Below are 26,208 nucleotides of genomic sequence, written 5' to 3'. Positions count from 1 at the left end.
ATTTCACCCTAACCATGCACACTATATAAACAAGCTCATGTTGCATGAAATAACACCCTAGTGTGTGTGTAATAGTGGTGGCCGATTTCTAAGTGTTAGTATACTCACTCATACATTTTCCAAGTTTGTGGTGATTTGTGATTTCCATTTGAGGCATTCACATTATTGGTGCTTGGCTCTCAAACTCCAAGGAATCAACAATCAACAAAAGGTATGTAATTCATCTAGTCCTTTTATGTTTAAAAGTACCCCATGCCATGCTAGATAGGTTATAAACCTTGGAAATTAATATTTTGCATGTACCTTAGACAAACATAGATCCAAGGTTTATTAGGGTTGTATGTACACTTAGGAAGTGTTAGAATGCTCAAAACCCAACAGGAAGAAGAGGAAACAACCATTCCAGATGCACATCTCATGACTTCCGTTCACTACCAATCCAAAGCATCCGTATCCAAGTCTGCTTATGACTTCGGATCCTCTTCCACTACCACTCCGGACGACGGTTCCAACTCAAACCTTCAAGAAGATGATGATGCAACCAAACCGGGTCCCTCCTCAAATCCGAACGTACACCAACCTCCTCCGCAACACTCTGATTCTGATACAGAATCCTCAGGTGGTGACCACGTTAACCCTTTCGCCCTTCTGGAAATCCGCAACAATGTCTCGGACACTATGGAAAAAGTGTCATCTGTAGAGGCATCCGTAACAGAGCTAAACTCTAAATTGGATCAAAAAGTCTCCGGACTTGATTCGAAACTTGATGCCATTCTCCAGTCTCTCACCCAACAGTCCGGACTATCAGTTGCAGAAAGAGACGCCCACCTTGATCAGTTGATCTCCATCCTACTGAAGCACACAGTTGAGGAAATTGACTCCAAGTATGATGCTTTGGTGGAAAATTATCTCAACACCATCTCCTCAATGCTCAAGGTTCATGACGATCTGGTGTCTGCCACCAACGACCTAATCAAGCAGACCCATGTTCGTCATGAGAAACAAATTCAACGACTGGAGAAGGAGATCCGGAAGAAGGATGAGATGAACCTCATTATTCAACAAGTCCTCATCAAACTCTTGCGCTCAACTTGTAACATTGTTGATGTTCCGAACAGGAAGTTTGATGAGATGATTGCCATCCTCAGCAGCACATTCAAGCATCTCTCCGAACAAGCTCCCACTGCCGAAGCCTATGACACTCTCAATCTTCAACTCTCCACAGGTCTTCAGAAGGTTTTCTCCAAACTTGATGATATCAAGGAAGACTTGACGCTTGCATCGGTCTCAAGATTCACCGATGCAAGAGGGGGAGAAGGCCCAAGCAGAAGATGGAAACCAGCCTCAGAATTCACACTCAAGGATGAGGACCTGGATTCCGAAGATGAAGACGTTCAAATCGTCTCCGGAATCTTGGGAATCACTGAAGAAAGTGAAGGTGATGAAGATGATGAAGTATATATTCCGGATGAAGCTCCCAAAGGAGTTCTTGGTCTTCAAGCTCCAAAGCTGACCACCCCGAAGGAATTAACTGAAGAACAAAAGAGGATCTGGTCCGCAGTTTCTTGGCCATCCTCTCTTCCGGAAGCTTTTGATATGGCCGTCAAAATGGCTAAGGCAAAATCATTTCTTACAGCTCAAGCTTTCCGAGCCACTCCTTCTGTGCTGTCTCCCACTCCCATTCCGGAACCAAAAATAGCCCCAATCGACAAGGGCTCTTCTCTCGGGACCCCAGATGAAATTCCGGAAGAACCGCTTCCAACTCCCACTCCGGAATTCATCATTGATGAAAACATGAAGATGGTCATTGATGCGCTTCAAAGAGACAAAGGGAAGAAACCAATGACTTCCGAACAACAAGCCTTCCACTCCGGACCTCCTCTCAAACAAAAATATGGATGGTCTCAGGAGGAAATTTATAAGGCACTAGAGGACAACATCCGGATTCAAGCCTTAAAAGACAATCTCGATCCGATGCGTGGCATCTCTCCTCTTTGTCGTGAAGGCATCCTTCAAGCACAGGAAATCATCCTAACACTTTACTATGACCTTCCCACAAATGACACTGATCAACTGGATCTTCCTCTCTCTCCTTACATCAAATTCTACACGAAGTTTGCTCCGCTCCACCCAACCGATAATCCGGAAGTGATCGTCCGGACAGAGCGTGAAAGGCTCAAAACCTTTTATGCAAAGAATGCTCAACCCTTCAAGGAAGTATGGACAAGGAAGAGGGTCACCAAAGTTCAAGGCTTTGGAAGAAAAAATTTAGTAAAATTTGAGCTGAACTGTCCTCTATTCCGTTTCTATCTCCTCCGGAACAAGCCAACTCCCCGGACCGTTAGTGATGCGGATTTTCCTTCAATGAATCCGAACGACATCCTTACCCTAGCTGCTTACTTCAGAGAAAATCAAAAGTATGACATCAGTATGGGTGCTTACCACGCAATTCTCAGCTTTCTCAAAGATTATGTTGCTGAATTCTGCCGATGTGATTACGAACTTGCACACCTCTACGGAACCGAACAATTCGTTGCCAATATCGACTTTGTTCTTCCGGAAGCTGAAATTCTTGCAGATGGTCCGATTGAAGAACCGGTTCTAGGGTTTGTCTACACCACTAGAAGAACAAACAAGAAGGACTTCTTCCGAGTCCTTGATAAACACCTAGTACCGACCAAAGCTCTGAAGAAGTTCATATCCCGGGCGTCCAAGTCTGATGCTCCGGAACAGGTTAAAGGCAAAGTTTGTAAGTCAACTGGCTTGGTACATTGCGGTGCGATAATGGTTGTTCAGAGCATACACCTTCATCAAGGAAGAAATGAACTAAGCCTGCTGGATTGCTAAGTTAACTTAGGGGGAGATTGTTGGAACCTGAAAGTGAACCTCTAGCAATCCTAAGTACATATTCCAAAGTGTGTTGGTTCCGAAGGGAAAAGTGATCCGGAACCTGTCCGGAGATGAAGAGAAGAAGAGGAGGAGTATTTTGAAGAGGAACACATTCCGGAGCTGATCCTGATGTCCGGAATGTATGCTGATCCAGATCAAACTTTCATCTCCGGAATAATACTTGTCCGGAATGAAGTCATTTTGTCTTTTGTGCATTTATTACTTTTTGGCTTGTATTTGATGTAACGCTTCATAGGACTTAGTCTAAAGTTGTTTTAGGACAATCAGAATGTCAGACTTATGTCTTTTGTCCGGTCTTATGTAAACACCTGGGTTAATTCGCTGTAACATTCACTCCTTTAAATAGGAGCTTTCAATACAAGTCAAAAACAGATCTTTCACTCACTTTTGGCATTTAGTCTTATCATATTTAAAACGTTCTTCTTGTTCTTCATTTATTAACTTTACCTTCATCATTGACTACCTGCTCTCAATTAATGTCTTGATCATTTGTTGAACTGATTATCTAAGACTTGACTGGTCTTTCCAGTCTAGACTTGAACACCCATTAGCAAGCAGACATTGATCTCAAGCATTCACTCAATGTTTGAGTTTTCAAACCATATATGGATACCCAAAAGATCAAACACAAAGGAAAAAAATTCTTCAAAACCAAATGTCGAAGCCCCTGTTTGTGTCAGTAATAAATATCTTAAAGCTGATTACAGATGGGTGCCCAAAAGTCATGCGGCCCAATCACCTCACCGTCCTTTAAATTCGTCATGTACATTATTTGATTCAAAGGATATGGTATGGCAAGAAGTTTCATGTGTAGATGGAAATGGTCAACCCAGTGTTAGATATGGACTGGGTTTCCAAATCTAACTAATCTCGCACATTGTGTAGGAACAGCTGTGGAGGAATATCATCGGACCTTGGTATGTTGATAGTGGTTGTTCCAGGCAGATGACAGGAGAAATATGAAATACAAAAAATTTAGGGGGAGAAATCAAAAATACAAAAAAAATTATAAAATCAAAAATACAAAAAAAAATTATAAAATCAAATAATTCAAAAAATATGTCTTCTTTCGTAAGTGTTCTTGGGAAGTGATATGAAGTTTAGTGTTAAAGGGAAATATGAAATACGTGTAATGCACTGAAGCTGAATTGTTTAGACTCTGTGTTCAATGTGCTGGTAGGCACGAAGGATTCAAAATGAAAGGACTAGACACTGTTGAAAATGAAAAGACTTGACAGTGTTAACTTATCTGGACTTAGATAGTTACATTTGGACTGACCATACGACGCTTGGATAGATTGACCAGTGAGATAAACAAGGGAGTCTGCGAGATACGTTAAAGTTACTTATCATCTAGAACTGTGGCTCAACACTTCTTCGACGTACGAACTTATGTCATTAATTCTGGTGCTGATAGGGTGACTGAGGGGTTCTGATAAAGTAGGTCTGTATGAAATTGTTTTTCTTTCTTATCCTCTATGTCAGTCATATGTTGCCCCCTTTGCGTGATTGGAAGAGATCCGACGTGGGATGCAACATATGCATCTCTATTTCTATGCATCTCTATTTATGCATCTCTCTATCTATCTATGTCAGTCATATGTTGTCCCCTCTGCGTGATTGGAAGAGATCCGACCTGGGACACAACATATGCATCTTTCTATCTCTATACCCCTCTATCTATGTTAGTCATATGTTGTCCCTCTGTGTTATTGGAAGAAATCCGACATGGGATACAACATATGCATCTCTATATCTAACTTCTCTCTCAAATAATTGAACACTCACCTAAAGTAAAGAGCTCTTTGGAATTCCTTGATTGCTAGGGTATGTCGTGAAGCGGGGAACACGTTCTAGTGCGCTTAAAATTGAATTCGTTCAAGACTAAAGGTTGACTGTAGATCTTGCTGCTGAATTTAAGTGGACCACAATATTGGTGATTGACCAGAGTTATCAATGCAGGTGTGTGCAGATAAACGATATTAAATTGCTTGACAACTTTTGATCCCAAAGATTTTAAATTTAGTTGTTAAAATGTGTTTGTTTATTTTATTTTATTTTTTGTTTCTAAAATTTTTATTTTTATATTATTTTTATTTGGCATTTAATTTGCAATCATTTTAAAATTTTTAATTTTAATTTTATTTCATTTTTTTTAATCTAAGAAACGAATTGTTTATTGGATTCTCTTTTGGGGCCCATTGAATTCGGTGGGCCAAGGGCCGAGAACCCATTTTAGGGGTTAATAAGTTTTTTTTGTTTCATTCTCATTACCACCGCTGAAATCAACCTTTTTCTCTCAAAACCCTAAGCAAAATCCCTCACTGTTCACTATTCATTTGCTTCATCCTCTTTCTCGATCCAATTTATCTATTTTTCATTGATTCTTTGAAATTTTTACTAGGTATATGGATTCCGAGTAATATGCTTTAAGTTTTATGCCTTTTCTTGGAATTTTTTGCAGGTTTTCAAAGGTTTTCCGGTGAATGAACGGTGGTTCTCCGGAGAATTTGTCGAGGGTTTCAAAATTTAAAACGTCGGGTTTTCGGTTTGACCCGGGTCTGACCGAAATCGATCGAATTTGACCCGGATCCGACCGAAACAGTTTAATCTGACCGAAAACGGCATTCTTTGACCGAAATTGCTATGCTTTGACCGAAATCGCTATGTTCCAACCGAGATCATATGCTTTTAACCAAAATCAACATTTTTGACCAAAATTTGAATTTTTGAAAAAATAAAATTTTAATTTTAATTATTTATTGTTCTCACAAGGCTCGTTTGGTGCAGATAAATGGCGGATCAGTTGAAGTTTGTTGATTCTCACAATATCGTTGGATATCTCCTGGATCCACCTGCCGCACACAATGAATTCAAATCCATGATCGTGGGTTTGAACAATTGCAGAATTTCCCACGCTCTACGTATCAATCCAATCATACGCAAGGACCTGATTAATGATTTCTGGAGGAATGCCTCGTTCAACTGTGCAGGAGCGGATGGTGCTGGTGCTATTGAATCCTCTGTAAATGGCAAGCAGATTGTTATAACAGAGCAAGTCATTCGGGAAGTGCTTCAGTTCGGAGATCAGCCTGCTTTCCCAACAGAACTCCCTGCTGCCAAGATCATAGAAGTTTTAAAGAAAATGAATTACAAAGGAATTTTTCCTCCAACAGTCAAGAAGCTACTTCCCCCTTACTGGAGATTTTTGGCTCATACTTTTGTTAGCTGCATCTCTGGAAGAAAAGGCAGGTCGGACGAAATAAGCCAAACAGCAACGTCAGCCTTTGTGGCACTAACAATGGACTGGGAGTATAATTTATCAAAATTTGTTTTTGACGAAATGAAGAGAAACCTTTCTGGGAAAAAGAATGATATTTTCTTAATGTATCCTCCATTTTTAAAAATGATCTTTGATGTCATGCATCCCGAGCTGGAAAGGACCCCCGATACTCTAGATGTCAAATCTCTGGGTCCAAACACCTTTGGACTCATGAAACAAGTACGAAAGCATCAAATGTTGTTTTCAAGGGAACAGAAGCACTGCTGGTTTTCCAATTGCTATGGTGGCCGAGAAACATGTGGCGCCATCAAAATCAAATCTCAGTTTTTCGTTTGAGGTTTCTGATGATGATGATGATGTTAATGATGATGATGATGATGAGCATTTTCGTATGTTTGAACCATCGAAGGAGCCGGTCAATGAGGCTGTGATTTCTCTAGCTGAGACAGAGAAAAAAATCAACATTTTCAAGCAACCAAACGATCCAACGCCCGAACAGATGGAAGCCCTTATTGAACAATCACAATCAACTACGAGGAAGCCTCCCCAAGCAGTTTCTGTTACTACTGAGTCTCCATCTGGGAGTGATAAATACGATTCAAATGCCTCCCTGATGCCAAGAAAGCGAAGGCGTAGAGATCCAAGGCGGGGAGTGCTTATTACTGAACCAGTACAACAGCCAACTTCAAACGTTAAACCAGCCCAAGTTAATCGAAATGATCAAGATGATCTAAGCCCAATTGTTGAGCCAGCCCAGTCAGTCCCTTTGTAAGAGATCGTAATTTTGAAGCAAGAGTCCATTGAGAAAGTCTTTCTGATTGGCAATTTGGATGTGAGAGTTTCTGAGCTTGAAAAGGAAAATTCTCAAAAGAGTAAGCAGACCTCAGACCTTCAAGACAATCTTGGCGGGCTGACAGCTTTCTATTTTTATCTCAAAGACAAATTAATTGGAAAATTTGGTGATGAGTTCAAGACTTCAGGTTCTGATGATGGAAATGCTTCAGAGACATCTGAAAAAGTCATGGTTCGTCCTGCCCCAGATTCTAACCTTGATCAATTTCTGTTTTCTGGCCCTGTCACAGCTGAAGAAAGAAGGGAGAAGCAGAGAAAAGTTGATAAGCTAAAGAAAGACAAAATGCTTCTGATGAAAAACTCTGATCAGAATGCAGCTGGTGATCACCCAAAGATGTTTATCAAAGAAATTGGAAAGAGAAAATTTGCTAACAGATATGGTGATCATTCTGGAATTCGTATGTGGGGATATGAAGCTAATAAGAAGATGTGGATTGTAAAGCGAAAGAGCGGAAACATTGAGTACTATGAGAAGAAGATTGACTTTGTGTCTTGGAAAAAAGTTGATCTTGCAGAGGTGGTCCATGCACCGTTCCACAATCCAACAAATGAACCCATGGCATGGGCGTTTAATAATTTCCTGGAAGACAAAGTGAAGCAGAACATTGAAGGCTTGAAAACAACGTCATCGTTCGTTAAAAAGGCCAAGGGTGTCATTGATCCCCACACCAACAAGACTATGGTGAATGTTATGTGGCCGCCTACAAATAAAGCTAAAAGGATCCCTATCACTCAGCGTTTATCTTCTGGCTCTTTGAATGATTTACTATATTGGGTATATGATGAGGCTACAGCTACTGTCGTAATGAAGATGAAAAAGATGAAATTCGTCTTCTTGATCCTAGGGATTTTCTGAAATTTGGCGAGCATGACATTCATACTTTATCCCAACATCAGATTATGGTGGAAAATGAAATGTTTGAAGCTGCTACAAAGGCTTTCACCGGTATGATAGCGACAATCATTAATAAGAGGTTGTGGGCAGGAGCATTGGCTGATTCTGATGTTCATCTTGTGGAGAAGCCGTAAAGTCAACCAGCAATAGCCAGCAATAAACCAAGGGGGAGATTGTTGGGTCATATTTAAATGGTTTATGATGGGCTTATAGTTTATTATTATACTTGGGCTTAGGTATACTTATGTTAGTGGGCTTATGGTGTTTTCGGTTATGGGGACCGAAATCACATAGTGATTTCGGTCAGCTTGGGCTTGGGCCTGTTAAGGAATTTTACTAGGTTTATATATATATATATATATATATATATATATATATATATATATATATATATATATATATATATATATATATATCTTTTTAGCCGTTTAGGAGTTCTAGTTGTTGATCTTTTATTGTATTCGGCTGTTAAGAAGGTCTTTGTGTACCAGACGATTTCATCTAATAAATCGTGTGCATTAAGAGTTATTTGTGTGTTCTTGAATCACTATATGATTTATATTCCGCATTCTTTAGATAATTTTGATTGATATCATATCGATCTAAGTGTTTTGGGACTTACAAAATGAAAACTCGATGACTTGATAATCAAAATGAAAACTCGATGACTTGATAATCAAAATGAAAACTCGATGACTTCAAAAACCCTGAAATCATCTTTAAAAAATCACAGAAATCGTCTTAAAAAAGACCCAGATCCGATCTTCAAAACAACCCAGAAATCGTCTTCAACAAAGCCGTATTTTTCTTCAAAAAAAATGTCTTTTTCTTCAAAAAAACGCAAACATCGTCTTAAGTAAAACCCAAATTTCATCTTCGTACCTAATTGATGAAACAAACATTAAAAACAAAGTCCGAAATCAGGAACAAATATAAAAAACCAAAACAAAAATCAAAAAGAGAAGGAAGAAGAAAAAAGAAAGAAGAAAAAAAGAGCATGATCATTGAAGGAATCGTTGAACATTAAACAAAATGCGATTTACAAATGCACTTGAATATTACGAACATCGATTTCACATTGGTGGGAAAGAAGGCGACCCTTGGAAAAAGACGTTGCCTCTTCGATTTCACGTTGTTGATGCTTGGGTTTCCTATTCTAGTGATTTGGAGTACGAATTTCACTATTGGAGGCTTCAATTTTACATTTGGACTCTTATATGGAATGATCTGACCCACATGAAGGCGTCGGTTTTAGCGGAGAATCTTTGTGGTTTCAATTGTAACATCCCGTTTAAAATAAAATAAAATAAGTAAATAAATAAATTAATAAATAAACCCTAAAACTCTGAGATGTATTTTTATATTTTTATGTTAGCCCTAAATCCGTAATCATTTGTCAGAGTATTAGCGCAAGGAGTTGAATGTTATAAGTTCTGGAAATCGGGGGGTTAAAGTGTAACTTTCAGACTAGTTATGAATAGAATTGTGGAAGTTGGGGGCTGTTTGGTAATATTGGACTTAATCTGAAAATGTTATGGTGGTAGGGGCTAAAAGTGAAAAAAATGGATTTAAGTTTGAAAGTTGGAGGCAGGACTAAAACCTGTCACACCCCCCTCCTCCCTTGGCCTCTCATTTAAACAAACCCAAACCCTAACCCTAATATATTCTCCAGCCGCCACCCTTATACCTCCAATCTCCAGCCGCCGCTATCTCCTTTTTCGCCGTCGTGAACCACCGAGCAACCACCGCCGCCGCTGCTGCCGACGAAGACGAGGATCAACGAGACTGACGTCGTGACAGGAGGGAGGTTGAAAGAACTGAGCTCATGGCCGATGTTGCCTATCTCCGGTAAAGGTGCAACCCCCTCCCACCCTCTTTGCTTCTTCTGTTGATTCATCGCGTCCCACCGCCGCTCTGTACGACTATCCCTTCTTGCGGTCATTCTTCGACTGCCGCATGCCAACACGAGGGTGGCTGTGTTCGTGTTTTGCGAGTGTGGGTGTGTGTTGCTACTGTGGCAAGTTGGAGAGGCATGTGTGTGTGTTTTGTTGGCCGGAAAAACGAAGAGAACCACCATGGCAACCAACCATGGTGGCTGCCGCCTTGCTTCCATTTTTGTCACCACAGCCACCGTGTGAGGTGGCTGTGTGCTTGTAATATTGTGTGTATGTGTGTTTTCTGCGTGGTTGTTGTAGTCGGAGTTGTTTGGTCGGATTCTAACTCGAAACCGCCACCATCGCTGCGAGTAGGTGGTTGTTGCCGCCGACCACCACTGCCTGAGGTGGCGGTGGGTGGTGTCCGACTTATTAAACATTATATTACCTAAGCATCTAACCGTAGACTGAGTGACACGTGTTTGGGTTGGAAACCCTAATTAGGATTTAGAAAACCTTAATGTCAAGAAAACCCTAGTTTTGGAGTTTTGTTGGGACCCGTGTTGAATCGTTAATTGGACTTCAAGTATACTCAATAATGCCCTACGATTAGCTTAATGCAGTATTGGACTTAATAAATTAAGTCCTTAAGGGGTTAAGTGTGGAACATTAACCCTAGTTATCATTTGATGTGGAAACCCTAGAATCGGGAAGCCCTATTTTGGACAATGATCGGGGCGCGTATTTGGGCTATTGCTTGGATTATTATTATACATGAGAATGACGAGGCCAAACCTTAATCAGATCTACCCTTAGGTGGTTAAGTCCTTAATGGGTTAAGTGCCCTTACTTAACCCTAATCGTCATTTTATGTAGAACCCTAATCGTCATTTCATGTGAGGTAGTCACTGTTGCATGTGACTATGACCTGTGATCGGGTATTGACTCAAGTATCCTTCTATAGGTGATTGGAAGTGAGTGGAAGCTAGTAGAGTTCTTCGTTAGTACGGTGGTTACCTACACCCATATCGAGGTGGGTTTCGCCTCACTATACCCGTGGTCAAAGGCACCAATGTCGGCCCACTAACTTAGGTTATCTATTAGTAGAGGGATGCCTTAGAGACTGTATATAGTCATGTAGGATAGACTAAGGAATCTTGATCTAGGATCTTTTACATGTTCCCTGTTTGGTTGTGGTTCTAGAGTAGGATCACCTATCCGGGTGGCTATCTCACATCTGAGTATATACGTCCATGCATTCATTGGATTATTGATATTTAGTATGCTATTATGTTGTAGTGATCTGTTAGATCTGTATCCTGGTATCGAGTATGCTGTTATGTTGTAGTGATTTGTTAGATATGTATCCTGGTATCGAGTATGCTGCTATGTTGTATTGATTTGTTAGATCTGTATCCTGGTATCGAGCATGTTGCTTTGCTATAGTAATCTGTAGAATTGTATGTTATATGTGCTTGCTAGTTATCATATATGGAGTGCCCTTAGGGATAGCCTGAGAACTCTTGATCTAGGCTTTCTTGCATGTTCCTTGTTTGGTTGTGGCTCTAGAGTAGGATCATCTGTTCGGGTGGCTATCTCACATCTGGTTACTTATGGTTACACATTTCATGGAGTTTAGTTGGTAGCGGGACTGTATGTTGTGCGAGGACTGGTAGGCCGTAGTGAGATGTATGATTGATGTTGCCTGTATTATGTGCCTACTTGATCCTTAATTGTTTACATGTCGACATGTTATGTTTGGTTTGGGTTGAGGCGGTCCTGCTTTGTGTTGTAGGCCAAGATACTTGGTGCGGGCCGGCTGTAAGCCGTAGGCACAGAGGCTCAGGATGAGCGGTTGGGTCGAGGCGGTAAGGCCAATAAGCCCGATATAGTTGGGCATTCCAGTCCGATAACTGATTGGGCCCGTTGCTCGTTTATTTGTTTGGTTATGTGTGGTGTTTTGGGGAAAACTAACTAATCGCTATGCTTATCCAGTTGTTTATTGTTTCAGGTATCATCAGTGACTATGGGAAGGCAAAGGCGGGACAATACACACTCATGAGCAACATTGAGGATTCCGCGTTTTATATAATACTCTGATTTTAAGAAATGTAATTTGGAATAAACAGTTTTTCTTAATAATGGATTTATAAATTGGAAAGTTTTACCTAAATAAAAATGAAAAATGTTAGGTTGTGAAAAATGGAACGTTACATCAACGTTGCTTCATCGCTGGTTTCATTTGTGGACAAGAAGGGTTTCGCCGGCGGTGGTGGCAAGAAGGCAATTGTCGGCTGTGACTTATTATAGGGTTCTTGTTTGAGAAAATAGAAGATATATAATTGTTTTTTTTAATATGAAAAGTAGAGTAGTCGTGGCTTTTAAGTGCTTATTATGAGTTAAAAAGAATATGATTGATGAACAGTAAGGAATCAAAACAGTGGTCTCATTAAATGTTTACTATCAACAGTAAAAATGAATTATATGTTTGGGTTGAATTAACGAAAAAATTTAAATCAACAATTTGATTCGAATGTTAGAAACTAGAAGTCTAGAAGCATCGAAAAATTCTTGAATCATTAATGACCGAAACAAATGAAATTAATAAAAACAATGTTAGGGACCAATGATCACTATTTCAAACAATAAGGACCATTCGTCTAATTTACTCTAAAAAGACACATGTCTATGTTTTTATTGGATGTCAAAAACTAATCTTTTATATATATATATATATATATATATATATATATATATATATATATATATATATATATGTTATTGTGTTATTATTGCAATTCTTATTAGAATGTCATATTTGCACGTCTATTCCTCCAGGTTAGTTCAAGAATGTTATATTAATTTTAGTTTTATTCTAGAGTTTTTTTAAAGAATAAAATTACATATTTTTGACAGGATGCATTCTTAAAAAATATCATTTTAATTTTAGGTATTTAAAAAATATATATTTTTTTTTACAGAATATATATATTTGTATAATTATTATACAAACATTCTTAAACTAACATGGAGGAATAGAAATGTAAATACTAGTAAGAATTATAATAGTAACACAATAATATGATCATTATATATATATATATATATATTAAAAAAGTTGAGACGTTGATTTAAAGTAAGAAAATATAAAATAATCCAACTAATTTTTAATAAAGAAGATCCTTTAATTTGTAGTTTTATATAAATATCAAACCAATGAGTTTTATTTTAAACTGTATTTCAAATTGTATTAATGGTTTTAGTTCATGCTAACTACTTTAAGTTAATGTCAATTATTTTAAAAACCATAAGCTTATTTTTATTTCTTTCAAAATAGTATACTTTAATTGTTCCAAAGAGATGAATAAGAATCATATCCATAGTTCTTCAAATGATATATGGAAAAATATTGCATTTCATCCTTTTTAATGTCAATGAAAGAGAGGAGGGAGGAAGGGAACGTGTGGAAAAGGAGAGGCAGAGGCACCTGAGAATGAAAGTTCAGTCGGTCAGGTATTGTCTTACTAGACAGGCAGAGCCCCACGTGTGGTAAATATGTATATGATCTGACTGACCCGAGCCCCGAAAATTCCACGGGACCATCAAAGGGTCAAACCAACCTCTTGTATATGTGGTCCATGCTTCAATGCTCCATGCCTAATCATATAATCATTATAACTCATTCATTATTTACATATATATATATTTTAAATAATAAAATAATAGTATATATTTTGCTTGTTTTATTAAAATTACATTTTTATATAAGAGTCGGCCACTAAAATATCATATTTGGAATTATATATCAATGTGTTTTATTTATTTATTTATTTGTCAATTAATGACCACTACATCATAAACAAAAGCTTACGAATTCGTGAGTTATTTTATCTGATCTAAAAGAAAACAAATTGCTAATTATAGCCGCAAGTTAATGATACAGTACACCCAAATTCGCGAGCTCTATGTACATATTTCACGAGCGCTTTTATTATTATTATTATTATTATTATTATTATTATTTTTTTTTTAATTTTTTAGAAAAACATGACCAAGACTTTAAAACTCAATATTTTAAATTATGGTTAAGATGTATATGCTTTAATCGAGATGGCTAAAGGTGTATGCCTTCTTAAGTAGATATTTTAGGTTCAAATATAAGAATATTTACTATCATTCAAAATTATTGTCATCTCGTCATATTACTAATGTTAACTTATAATTATATAACCTTGAGTTAATGCGCGAACAAAGTATGAAAACTCAAACATTGAGTTAATTTTTAAGATCAATGTCTGCTTCTAATAAGTTGGTCCAGTCAAGTCTGGTAAACTAGTCAAAACTTCAAGATTAATAATCAACAAAGTATTCAAGTAATAAATAAAGTAATATTGAGTATAGTCAAAATAAAGATAATTTAGAACAAGTAGAATGTAAACAAAAGAAGTTTGATTTGCAAGAGATATTGATGTGAAGAGAATAGATTGATTGCTTACTATTCTTTTTGTATAATTCATGAAACATTCACTCCTTAAATAATAAAGGAGGAACATGATACAAACCGATAACACATTGTAAGGACTGGTTACAACTAAATGTTTTGTTGGTGATTTTAGTGTCACCATGTCATTTTAAGTAACTGGAACTAACATGTGAGCTAAGAGGCTTCAAAATTTGTATTCTATTATATGTACGGGGTTGTGCGGAGTGCACGCATGTATAAGATCGAATTAGAAGCCAGTTCGACGACTAGTCGGGGGTCCGGGGGCAGCGCCCCCGGGTCCGGGGTTTCCAAAGGGGCATCGCCCCTTTGACGGGGTCTAGGGGCAGCGCCCCTAGCGGGGTCCAAGGGGCAGAGCCCCTGGCTGGGGTCCCGCGGGATTTGGGGCAGCGCCCCAAAACCTCACCGAATTTTACATATGGGAACATAGTGGAAAAATTCAATTTATTGAGGGTGTTTATGGTAAAACTAACGGAACTCATTAGTTTTGGTAACCCTAAATCCTCATTAAATCCGGATTAATATTACTTGCTTCCAAAGCAACTAATGACGACCCAACCTGATAAAACCCTAATATCGTTTATTATATAAACGACTCTTCTTTTCAGAAGAGGGTTACGATCTTAAGCTCTCATTTTTCATCATACTTTCACAGAATCCTCTAGCATTTTGGCTTACGATTTGTGTCCACTTGGATTATCCTAGGCTGAATTTCTTGTAACTCAGGCATATGGTAGAAATATCCGTTCGGAAAGTGATATCACGATCCAAGTCGGTATCCAGATCTCCACCACAAACCCTAATATTCCCAACATGTTTGACAATCTGACACTTAAAAGATTCATACGATTTTGTCCTAAGAACTGTTACATCAACAAAAGACAAAAAAACATTAAATGTTTGTACAAACTGTGACTTCTGAATATCTTTATCTCGGATTCAATTTAGCTTCGGAACTCTTCACATCTCAGACACATGTTTACTTCGGATCTTGATTGGTTCGGATTGCTAGATGTTCACTTCTTATGCGTTAACACTAATGTTAACTTTATAATTATATAACATTTTCAATAACATCTTCATTATTTTTTAAATGCAACTCATTTATCCCTATCTATCTATATTTTATATAAAACCTCTTTCACTTAATTAATCATTTTTTAAACATACGTCATCTTTTGATGTAAAATATTAAATGCCACATAAAAAATAAAAATATAAATACAAGTATGTTGGGTCTTTATTTTATAAACATAAATTACGAAAAAAAATTAATACATCATAGTTATAAATAAATTAAAAAGGTTATATAATTGTTATAATTTATATTTCATAAATGAAATTTTATTAGTGACTAAATAAAACATATTTTAAACTAAAATATAATTAAATGATAAAATAAACTATGATTAAAGAATGATGGGTTAAATATATAATTAAATAATAGTAAATAAATATATGTTTTAATAAAGGTTCTAAAAAGCTCGTCATGGCTCCGTCTTGGCGCGCCATGACTCCAAGGCTTGTATCTGCCGCCAAGCTTTACCAAAACGTCGTCTTAACTCATATATGTGTATAAAAAGAATAATAGTTGAAAATACATATAAAAATATTAATTATATACAAAATTGTCGCCTTAAGTCACGCCTTACAAAAATGACGTGGCTCGCCAAAGCTCGGAAAAGCTTGAGGCTTGATATTGCCGCCAAGTCACGATTTACGTTATTTAGACCCTTGGTTTTAATTGTCTTGAATGGTCAATAATAAAATAATAAATAGTAATAAATTAGAAAAATGTCATCTTTGGATATTATCTCTTTTGAAAACATTTTTCGGCAGCAGGTTTGGTCATAGTTTTGAAAACTTGACACCATTTATCCTCATGGTTGGCAAATCTTTTAGTTTTGATCCCTATACTCGGAACCGTATTAATATTATGTTAAGTACTTATAAGTCACTAAAATGTCCATGTTTTTGTCATTTTTACGTTGTCTTTTCTTGTTTTTGGAATTATTATACCACCATCATAATTTTCATTTTGTACCACCACGACCACTATATAGTGTATACCACCATCACCATCACAATAAACCACCACCATCACCATCACAATAAACCACCACCATCACCACTACTATATACCATAAACCACTATTCAAAATCAATCATAAACCTTCAATCAAAATCAAAACCAAACTAGAATCAAAATTAATCTATTTAAAACCACACCTAATCAAACCCAATATCTAATTTGCATAATCATGGAACCATTGTTAAATTGCCAAAAAATGAATCGCTAATTCAAAACCAAACCTAGTCAAACCCGATTCAAAAGCAAACATGATGGAATTACCTAAACTTGATGAAATTAAATTCCTAAACATGATTAAATTGCCAAAAATTACCTGAAATCAAATCAAATCCATATGGTAAGAACTTGAAGGCGGCTTGAAGATGATGGTGAACAAGGGAAGTGATGATTTATGTGAGTTTGTGACAACTGACAATATATAGAAGGCGAGGATAGAAGGAGCTAGATTGTGGCGTAAAGATGATGGTGAACATGTGTGGTGACAATGAGCGTGGAGGTTTTGATGGCACAGAGATGACGATGGTGGAAGCCAACTCTGCCATTGCCGCTAATGGTTTTGGTGGATGAAAGAGAGGTCGGAGGTAGACATGGATGAGAGGAGATCCATGATGGAGGGTGTGGTCGGCCATAGTTCTGGTGTCGACGTTGAAGGTCTTAAATTGGTCCATAGAAAAGGAAGAGACATAGAGTAATGAAGTCGATGCGGAGGTGATGGTTTTAGTAGGGCATAAATTCAATATTTTTACACAATTGCTCAAGAGGTTTATAGTAATATCAAAAATCAAAAAAGACAAAAATGGGTATAATTGCCATTTTACATGCATTTAATGAAAGTTTATGGATAGTAACATGATGATGGACAAATGCTGATCTATTTTCCAACCTTGAGGATCATTGGTGTCAAATTTCCAAATTTAGAACAGGAACCAAAAGTCCGAAACAGTAATTACTCTCTTTGTTTGGGATTTAAGCAGATAAGAGTAAATTACACAAATGGTCCCTATAGTTTAGGATAATTTGCGCATTTGGTCCCTAACTTATTTTTTTAACTCGAAAGGTCCTTAATGTTTGTTTTTGTTACGCGCTTGGTCCCTGTCTTACCTAAAAAGACTAATTTTCCATTGATTTTTTAATTTATTTAAATAAACACACCCTCATCCCACCCCCTCACCTCACCTTACCTACCACATCATTTTTTCTTATTTAAATAATAGTCTTTTTATGTAAGACAGAGTCCAAGCGCGTAACAAAAACAAACAGTAGGGACCAAGTGCGTAACAAAAACAAACAGTAGGGACCTTTCGAGTTAAAAAAATAAGTTAGGGGCCAAACACGCAAATTACCTCAAACCATAAGGACCATTCGTGTAATTTACTCAACAGATAACCTAGTTTAACCATTTCTTCTTTTATTTTTGTTTTCTAGCATATTTATCTTAATAGGGCTAAAAGTTTCCAGTGTTTAAGTTTACTCGTGTTTTTTTCGGTTTTACTTGCAAAAAAAATATTATGCTCGTGATTGTTTCTCAAATTTGGATGTATTTGCTAGTTTTTGGCTAAAATTCGTGAGCTGTTGGAACAAATAACCTCCACTATAAAACAATGTTCATGAGAATTTAGTAACAAATTGATGCTAACCTCCGGTTAATGTTTTATGTTTCTATGATAGATTGTGTGAGTTTGAATCATTTTTTGCAACTGTTTAATTAGCATTTTTTCAAATGTCCGGTAATAAAAATAATAGGCTTTAAAGGGGGTTCGAACCCGCATAATTCACTATAAAGAGCAATCAACAGGCTAGATCAGCTCCTGTAATCATCTTAGTAAATAACTATTTTTATATATAGATAATCGATGTAATTTGAAATAAATTTTATATTTAAATTATTTGGTAAAAGAATGTTTAATTTTTGAACAAATTACTCAGCCATTCGGTTTTATGCAAAATATTAAAATATACAATTTAAATTTTGTAAATTTTGTTTTAATTTTTTATCTCATATATTTGATAAACTGTTTACTATTATTGTATTTTGTTAATTTTTTAATACATTTAAAATTATTTAGTATTTCATATTTAAACAAAATGTTAATAATATTACTTTAGAGAATGAATTTGTTTCAACTAAATTACCTAAACAGAAAGAGAAATCGTTGATTAATAATTAGACATGTAAAAAAAATACAACGAAGTAAACAACGTACATTAATAGAATATTATATATATATATATATATATATATATATATATATATATATATATATATATATATATATATATATATATATATATATATTCCAACACTTGAATAATTATCAAAAAAACTAAAAGTTATAACTTATTTTTGTTCAGTTCTAGTTTAACAATTTATTTCCACGCACAACTACTTGCTTCTGTTTTAGGCGATCTGCTTAAAATAGGTTGCATGTTGCTATATTTGGTAATTGATTGCCTAAAAAAATTAAAGTGTGTTATCAAATTAAAATGTCTAAAACTAAAAATTATACCAAAAGTGGTTAATATTTATGTACTTCCCCACAGTGACTTTAAAGATAAAATACGTAATTGTTTGATTTAAAAGTATGAACTATATACCAAAATTATATGAAACATGTATGCCATCTATATATATTTTTATCCCTTCCAGCACTACTTTTTATCAACAGGTATTTTAGAGAACGAGACAACGAGTCAAGTTGATAACGGATTTTAAGATAAATATGTGATATTCATAAATCTATTTATTATATTTAATTGTTTCATTAATATGTTGTAATAATTATTTCCGAAATGTAGGGTCAAAATCGGTGGCAAAGAAAATGTTTTCCACACAAAAACCTTCAAAGCTGTGTCAAAGAATATGTTTTTCACGTTCTTATTGTTCAATGAATAATTGAACCTTAATTGTTTAGTTAGATTTTTTTTTTCAGAAAATATTTGAAATGGTTTTGAAAGTTTATTCATAAAATGCTATCATGTATAAAATGTATTGTTTTAAAGGTAAATTGTTCTAAAATGTGTTGTGCTATATATCTTTTTAGCATTTTTTTGAACATAAAAAAAGCAATTGGGGTATTTATATGACTAGTTCGGTGTGATCACTACAACTTATGATAGAATACAATAACTAAAATTTTAAAATTGTAAACACGTAAGACAAAATTAAGATGACATAATGGTGATCACTTGGTATAAAACAGTCCATAATAAAGTCGATTCAAGTTCGACTCCACACAATTCAATTTTGGGGTGGCTTCTTAAATAAAAGGACTAACATGTAAACTATAAAGTATATTGCTATTTTGCATATTATTAATAAAATATACATCACCTACAATTTATGAAATTAAAGTATGTTGATATGTATGTAAAATATATTGCTTAAAATGACAACCAATCTCAATCACATTGATATTACATGTATCCTACAAGAATACAATATCAATTGTGAAGATGATTGTTCCTCCCCAAACTAGATATTTGCCCAAGTAAAAACAAATCCTTGGAATAATTTTGTGTTTACCATGTTTATTTAATTCTAATTAATACAACAATGAGCTTATTATAGAAGTTTATTGTGTTGATATATAGTTTGATGCCGATGAAAAATTATTTATTTAATCAGAGATAAAGTTTTGTCCATTTTTAAATTCCCTTAAAATTACATTAAGATTTTTCGTTGAATCTCATACCCACAATAAAATCGGGGACCCATCGATAATGCTAGTAAAAGATTTTTGTTATTACATCACGAAAGTTATTTCTAGACAAGTGTACCAATTACTTCACTCTTTTTGTTTGTTCTATCTATTGTACTATCTATTAAAAAATGGTCGACCATGTTGACCGTATTGAGATAATGTTTTGTTAAAAACAAATATGTGAATGCTAAAAAATAGAAGCATCGCACAAAAGAAAAATAAAATGAAATTGTATAAAAAAATACTCATTAACAGAAAAAACTAAATAACCATCTTCGTGAGCCAAACTAAAGGGTTGTTACTTTTTTATTTAAAAATTAACGAGTCTAACAAATTAGTCACTTGATCTCAGTATTTATATGATTGTTTCTTTATGTCTTACTAGCTAGACACAATAACTTTATATATACCAAAAAATACAACTTAATATATATATATATATATATATATATATATATATATATATATATATATATACCAACTTTTCATTTTATTTTCCATGAATAATGTTAAGATTGTTTATTATTATGAAAACTGTTTGTTGAAATTTATAGGTAAAATGGTCTTTAATCTTATTGGACAAGTTATTTACTCTTGGACCTTATCTTTACATCATATAATCCAACCAGACAATCATCACATATTCAGCCATTTTTTGATTTAGTGAAACCCCCAAACATTAACATTTTGTAGCAACGAACAACTCAAAGTTCGATTCTGGAAGAGGAAGGCTAACTACATGAAGGAGGTACCTTGAATAAATCTAGTGGAGTAAAAAACCAAAGAAGTTGATATCACGAAGTAAAGTTAAATAAACATTTTTCAAAGGTTTCAGATTTGAAAAAAAAAAGTTATATTTTATGCTTCTTGAAAAACAAGAGTTAAAAAAGCCCAAACATAATGTTAAAAAGACGAGTAAAAGTAATAAACTACAATTGTCTTAATTCCAAAACATCAATTAATAATTAACAATGATTATGTTTTATAAGGGAAAATGAGGAATTAAACCATATATATTTAATAATGGTAATGTTTTGGTTCTTATAAATTAATATTAATTTGAAGTAATAATTCTAAAATTGTTTACAAATAATTTCTCAATAATATAAAAACTTACTTTTTAATAATACTATAATGTAGAAGTGACAGGAGCAGAATCACTACTAGAAATAATGCCACCATCCCCACCACCACCACCTGCACCATCATCCATCGACGTATTTGCTGCCTTTGCGGTGGTGCTCGGCGTACTGCCACCAGCTCTTTTTCTCTTCTTCTTCTCATATGGAATACCTCTAGCCTTGGCTTGACTATCTTTCACCTCCCTCAAATATATCCTCACTGCTCTAGCACCAAACGGGTTTGACTCTGGTTGACCGCCGTTCTCCTCGTACGCCGCCCTGAGTCGGCCGATGAGCGCGTCGAGGCTCCCCCAAGCTTGTTTCAGTGGACAAGCACACGGCGCCGGTGGGTTTGGGTAGCCAAAGTAAGGACATCCAGTCACGTGAACCTTCGTTTTTCCGAACTGGTCGAGGTACTTGAGGAACTCGATCACGTGGGCGCCGCTGCACCTCGCTAGCGTCAACGGTGGTTTGTGGTTCTTTAAATACTGCAAGAACGTGTTCCAGTCACGGCGCTTCTGCGACTCGTATCTGCTGAGTGATTGTGTTGCCGTGGCTTGTAACCTTGATCTTCCGGTAGTTGACTCAACTGCACCACCAGGCTGCGATGGACCTGGAGGTTCTCCAGGGTCGTGTGAACCGGATCCTGATGCCAAATCCATAGTTGGGAAGATTCAAAATTTCTGTTTTTGGGTTGGATTGATTGATTGATTGATTGTGGAAGAAGGGTGGTGGAGAGAGAGAGAGAGAGAGAGAGAGAGAGAGAGATATAGATGATGGGACGTAATATAGAAAAGTAATATGAATGAAGGCTCCTCCTTCTCGCCAAGGGCAAGACTCAAGAGAGTCTTATTATTCTTGTAGGATCCACAGTTCCTTTTTAATATGTTGAGGGCTATTTTTGCATGGTTTAACTTCCATTTTCACATGAAAGCCTAGTTGTGAAATGAATGCGTCGCACAAGTTTTTGGTATATACAAGGTGCCGTTTAAAAAAAAGGTCTAAATAAATTTTGTTACAACGATTTTATATCCTATATAATCTAAGACCTTAGGTATACCCTTTACAAAGGGTTTCATGGTTGATGCGACAACGACCACTAACCACGAACATCTTCCCGATGCTTAGTGGTGGGTAGTGGTGAATTGTTACGTATACTACGGAACACCAAATCCAATTAAATTATTTTTCTCTCTCTAACTCTTTCTACCTCTCTCTACAATAATATATATGTATTTTTTAATTTGAAAATAAAAAAATAAGAGGGATATAGTGGTGGGTATCTCATAGGTTTAGTGGTTAAATGTGGTGATGATGTGACACCCACCATTATAGTGGTTAGTAGTGGGTATAACGGATAACCTAATAAAATTTATGTTGATTTGTTGTAAAAAAGCGTTTTTAGGCCATGTGGCTCGTGAAATTCAGTTCGATTTGGGAACAACCTTTTGGACGCCTTCACCGGTTCATCTTCGAACATGGCGTTCAATTAAGGTTGACTATTCGCTTGGATGTGGTCAGGGGCAAAACACGAAAAGTTGTAGGGAGGGGGGAGGAAACTAAAATTTTAAAAGAAGCACTAAAATAGTTTATTCGATTCAACGTCATTAAATATAATAAAATCAAACAAAAAAATTAATATAAAATATTCCAACATCGCTCATTAAAGTGGAATTCGTCGATCTTTTACGTCTTTAAAGTCTTGCACAATCGTCCCTAAAGTAATCTTTTCTGCAAGCTCCATTTCGAAGTACAAAACCAACGAGTCGTTCAAAAATTCATCTTCCATTTTATTTTGTAGTCTTATTTTAACAAGACTCATTGCTAAAAATGATCTCTCTGTTGTAGCAGTGAAAAGCGAAAGAGTGAGTATAAGACTAACTACTCGATAAATAAGATAAAAATTGGTTGCTCTTCTAGTCTTTATCAACCATTGACACAATTCTGAAATAGATATCAATTGTTTATAATCTTCACGTTGAACGATGTCCACCTCGTAATGTTGGAGTTGCATCTTCAAAAGATTTTTCTCGGTTTCATTTAAATCTTCAAGATAAAAAATTTCTACTAATTGACATACATCACCACTTCGAAAAGGCTCATTAGAATTTTTAGGATCTAAAGTTGTTGAAAGATGGAGTAACTCCATCGAGCTATCATTGAACCGATGATCTAATTCCATTAACTGACTGTTAATTGCTTCGATGAAAATATATACTCGATAATGATGTTCAAGTGTATGATCGCTATGCTCATTACGCGCTCGAGCCCCTCTACTAAAGTAAGAAGAAGACAAATCAGGGATATCAATGTTGCGTTCAAGACAAAATGACTTAACATGAGCGAGAAAACTATCCCATCTTTCATCTTTCATTTTTTGTAATAGCAATTTGGTGGATGCAACTAGCCTCAATGCATCCAGTATATCTTGAGACTGTCTTTGTAAAGCTTGGCAAAGTAAATATGTGATCTCCATTATTTCTTTCTTAAGATGTAGAACAAAAATGAATTCAAATGTAGTAATAGTCTCATATGCTCAATATGCATCTCCATTTATCGAACCAGTGTCATCCCCAATAATTTTAAGTAAAACCTCACAAATTGGACTAAACATTTTTATTAAGCTTGAAACCGTTCAAGTGAGAACCCCAACTCAGACCTTCAGCAACACCATGTCGCCGACCTGAAACTCCAATTCAAACCAACGTCGGTCGGCATAGCTTTTCTGCCGACTCTAAGCAGTCTGCAATCACTGCCTAATCTGCTGAATCATCTCTGTAGTCTGCAGAACCACCTCGGTCCGACCCATGACCCTGTGACCAACCTCGTCCTAACAGACTGGGGTACGACACCTCTGTCCATACAATAGCTCAAAAGGCGGAGCACCAATACTGGAGTGAAAACTGATGTTGTAGGAGTCCCAGCTCCCACCAAAATCAATAACGCATGCTCGTAACATATCCTCGAGAGTCTGAATGGTCCGCTCGCTCTGGCTGTCGGTCTGTGGATGATAAGTTGTGCTGAAATGCAGCCTCGTGCCCAGTTCTTCATGGAACTTCTTCCAGAAATGGGAGGTGAACCGAACATCACGGTCTGAAACAATAGAGACCGGAACCCCATGGCGAGCAACGATCTCGCGAATATACACATCGGCCAACTTCTCTGCCAACGAGCTCTCCCGAATTGCCAAAAAGTGGGCACTCTTAGTCAATCGATCCACGATGACCCAAATAGCATCAAAACCCTTCGCCGTCTTCAGTAACTTGGTGATGAAATCCATCGAAATCTGCTCCCATTTCCACATGGGAACCTCCAGAGGTTGCAGCTTGCCATGCGGCCTCTGATGCTCGGCCTTGACCATCCTGCAGGTCAAGCACCTCTCGATGTACCAGGCGATCTCCCTCTTCATGCACGGCCACCAATAACTCAACCTCAGATCCCGATACATCTTGGTGGCCCCCGGATAGATAGAAAAGCGAGACTTATGAGCCTCTTCCAACACAATCTGTCTGACCCCACCAGTCACAGGAACCCACACTCGACTGCAACAGGTCAACAAACTATGACTATCAGGCAAAAATCTGGTGATCTCACCCCTGATCCTCTCAATCTTCCAATTCTCTGTCGAAGGGTCTCAAATGTTGACTGCTACTCAGGGCCCCACCGGAAATCCACCCCATTCCTCGTCAGACGAGTGAGGGGTACTGCAATCTTGGAGAAATCCTGAATGAATCTTCGGTAGTACCCTGTCAAACTCAGAAAACTCCTGATATCCGAGGGAGACTTCGGAACCTCCCACTGCATCACCACCTCGATTTTGGCCGGATCGACCAAAATCCCATCCTGGTTAACGATGTGTCCAAGGAACTGAACCTATCGCAACCAAAACTCACACTTTGAGAACTTAAAATAAAGCCGTTCTCGCCTCAAAACCCCCAGAAGCTAGCAAAGGTGCTCTTCATGCTGCTATCTGGTCTTGGAATAAAATATATCATAAATGAACATGATAACTGAGTGATCGAGCATCCGCCTGCACACCCGATTCATCAAATCCATAAATATCGCAGGCGTATTGGTGAGCCCGAATGGCATCATCACGAACTCGTAATGCCCATAACGAGTCCGGAACGCGGTTTTCTCTACGTCCTCCTCCCTCACCCTGACCTGATGGTACCCAGACCTTAGGTTAATCTTGGAGAACCAAGACACTCCCTGCAACTGATCAAAGAGATCATCAATCCGTAGATGGGGATAACGGTTCTTCACCGTTAAGTTGTTCAGCTCCCTATAATCGATGCACATCCAATGCGAACCATCCTTATTTTTGACAAAAAGAATCGGCGCCCCACGGAGAACTGCTCGGATGGATGAACTGCTTGCCTAGCAGCTCCTGCAGCTGAGATGATAGCTTCTGCATCTCAGGCGGTGCCAATCAGTACGGCGCCTTGGCAATAGGAGTCGCACCTGACACAAGGTCGATCCTGAACTCGACCTGCCTCTCAGGAGGCACACCGGGTAACTCCTCTGGGAGCACATCATCGAGCTCTCTGACGACCGGAACATCTGAAACTGAAACTTGATCCTTACCTTGCATATCCACCACATACGGCAAATAACCTGCACGCTCGTGCTGAATATAATGCCGAGCCCTGGCTGTCGAGCAAAATCCTGAACCCATCCTGGTGCGCTCTCCATAAATCACCAGCTCTCCCGCACTTTGGGTTCGAACCACCACACGCTGACCCTCACAGTCGATCGTAGCACCAAAACGACTCATCCAGTCTATACCTACAATCACGCAAACATCCCCCATAGGAATAGGGATCAACTCAATCGGAAAGGATACCCCGAAGATCTCCAGAACGCAACCCATATAAACCGAAGTAGTAGAAATCTCGTGTTCGTTGGCGATAGAAACTCGCAACAGACACTCCGACTCTCCTATGGGCAAAGCAAACTCCCTACTAAAGGTCTGAGAT

The 26,208-nt window shown here is 37.1% G+C and overlaps 1 protein-coding gene and 1 pseudogene across 1 annotated transcript; both read right to left on the bottom strand.

Annotated features, from left to right (window-relative positions):
• Positions 1-21,119: 21,119 nt before the first annotated feature.
• Positions 21,120-22,134, bottom strand: LOC145113423 (protein LIGHT-DEPENDENT SHORT HYPOCOTYLS 5 pseudogene; annotated as a pseudogene).
• Positions 22,135-22,892: 758 nt separating this feature from the next.
• Positions 22,893-23,705, bottom strand: LOC145114185 (uncharacterized). The gene has a single exon (XM_079050179.1). It carries the CDS (start codon positions 23,703-23,705, stop codon positions 22,893-22,895), a length of 813 nt encoding a protein of 270 aa, XP_078906305.1.
• Positions 23,706-26,208: the final 2,503 nt, after the last annotated feature.

The sequence above is a fragment of the Lactuca virosa genome, chromosome 5 (genome assembly GCF_052849685.1).
Source record: "Lactuca virosa cultivar CGN04683 chromosome 5, Lactuca_virosa_CGN04683_v6, whole genome shotgun sequence".
Taxonomy (NCBI): domain Eukaryota; kingdom Viridiplantae; phylum Streptophyta; class Magnoliopsida; order Asterales; family Asteraceae; genus Lactuca; species Lactuca virosa.
Note: the sequence above shows the minus strand (reverse complement) of the source record. Positions and strands in the feature narration are given on the sequence as shown.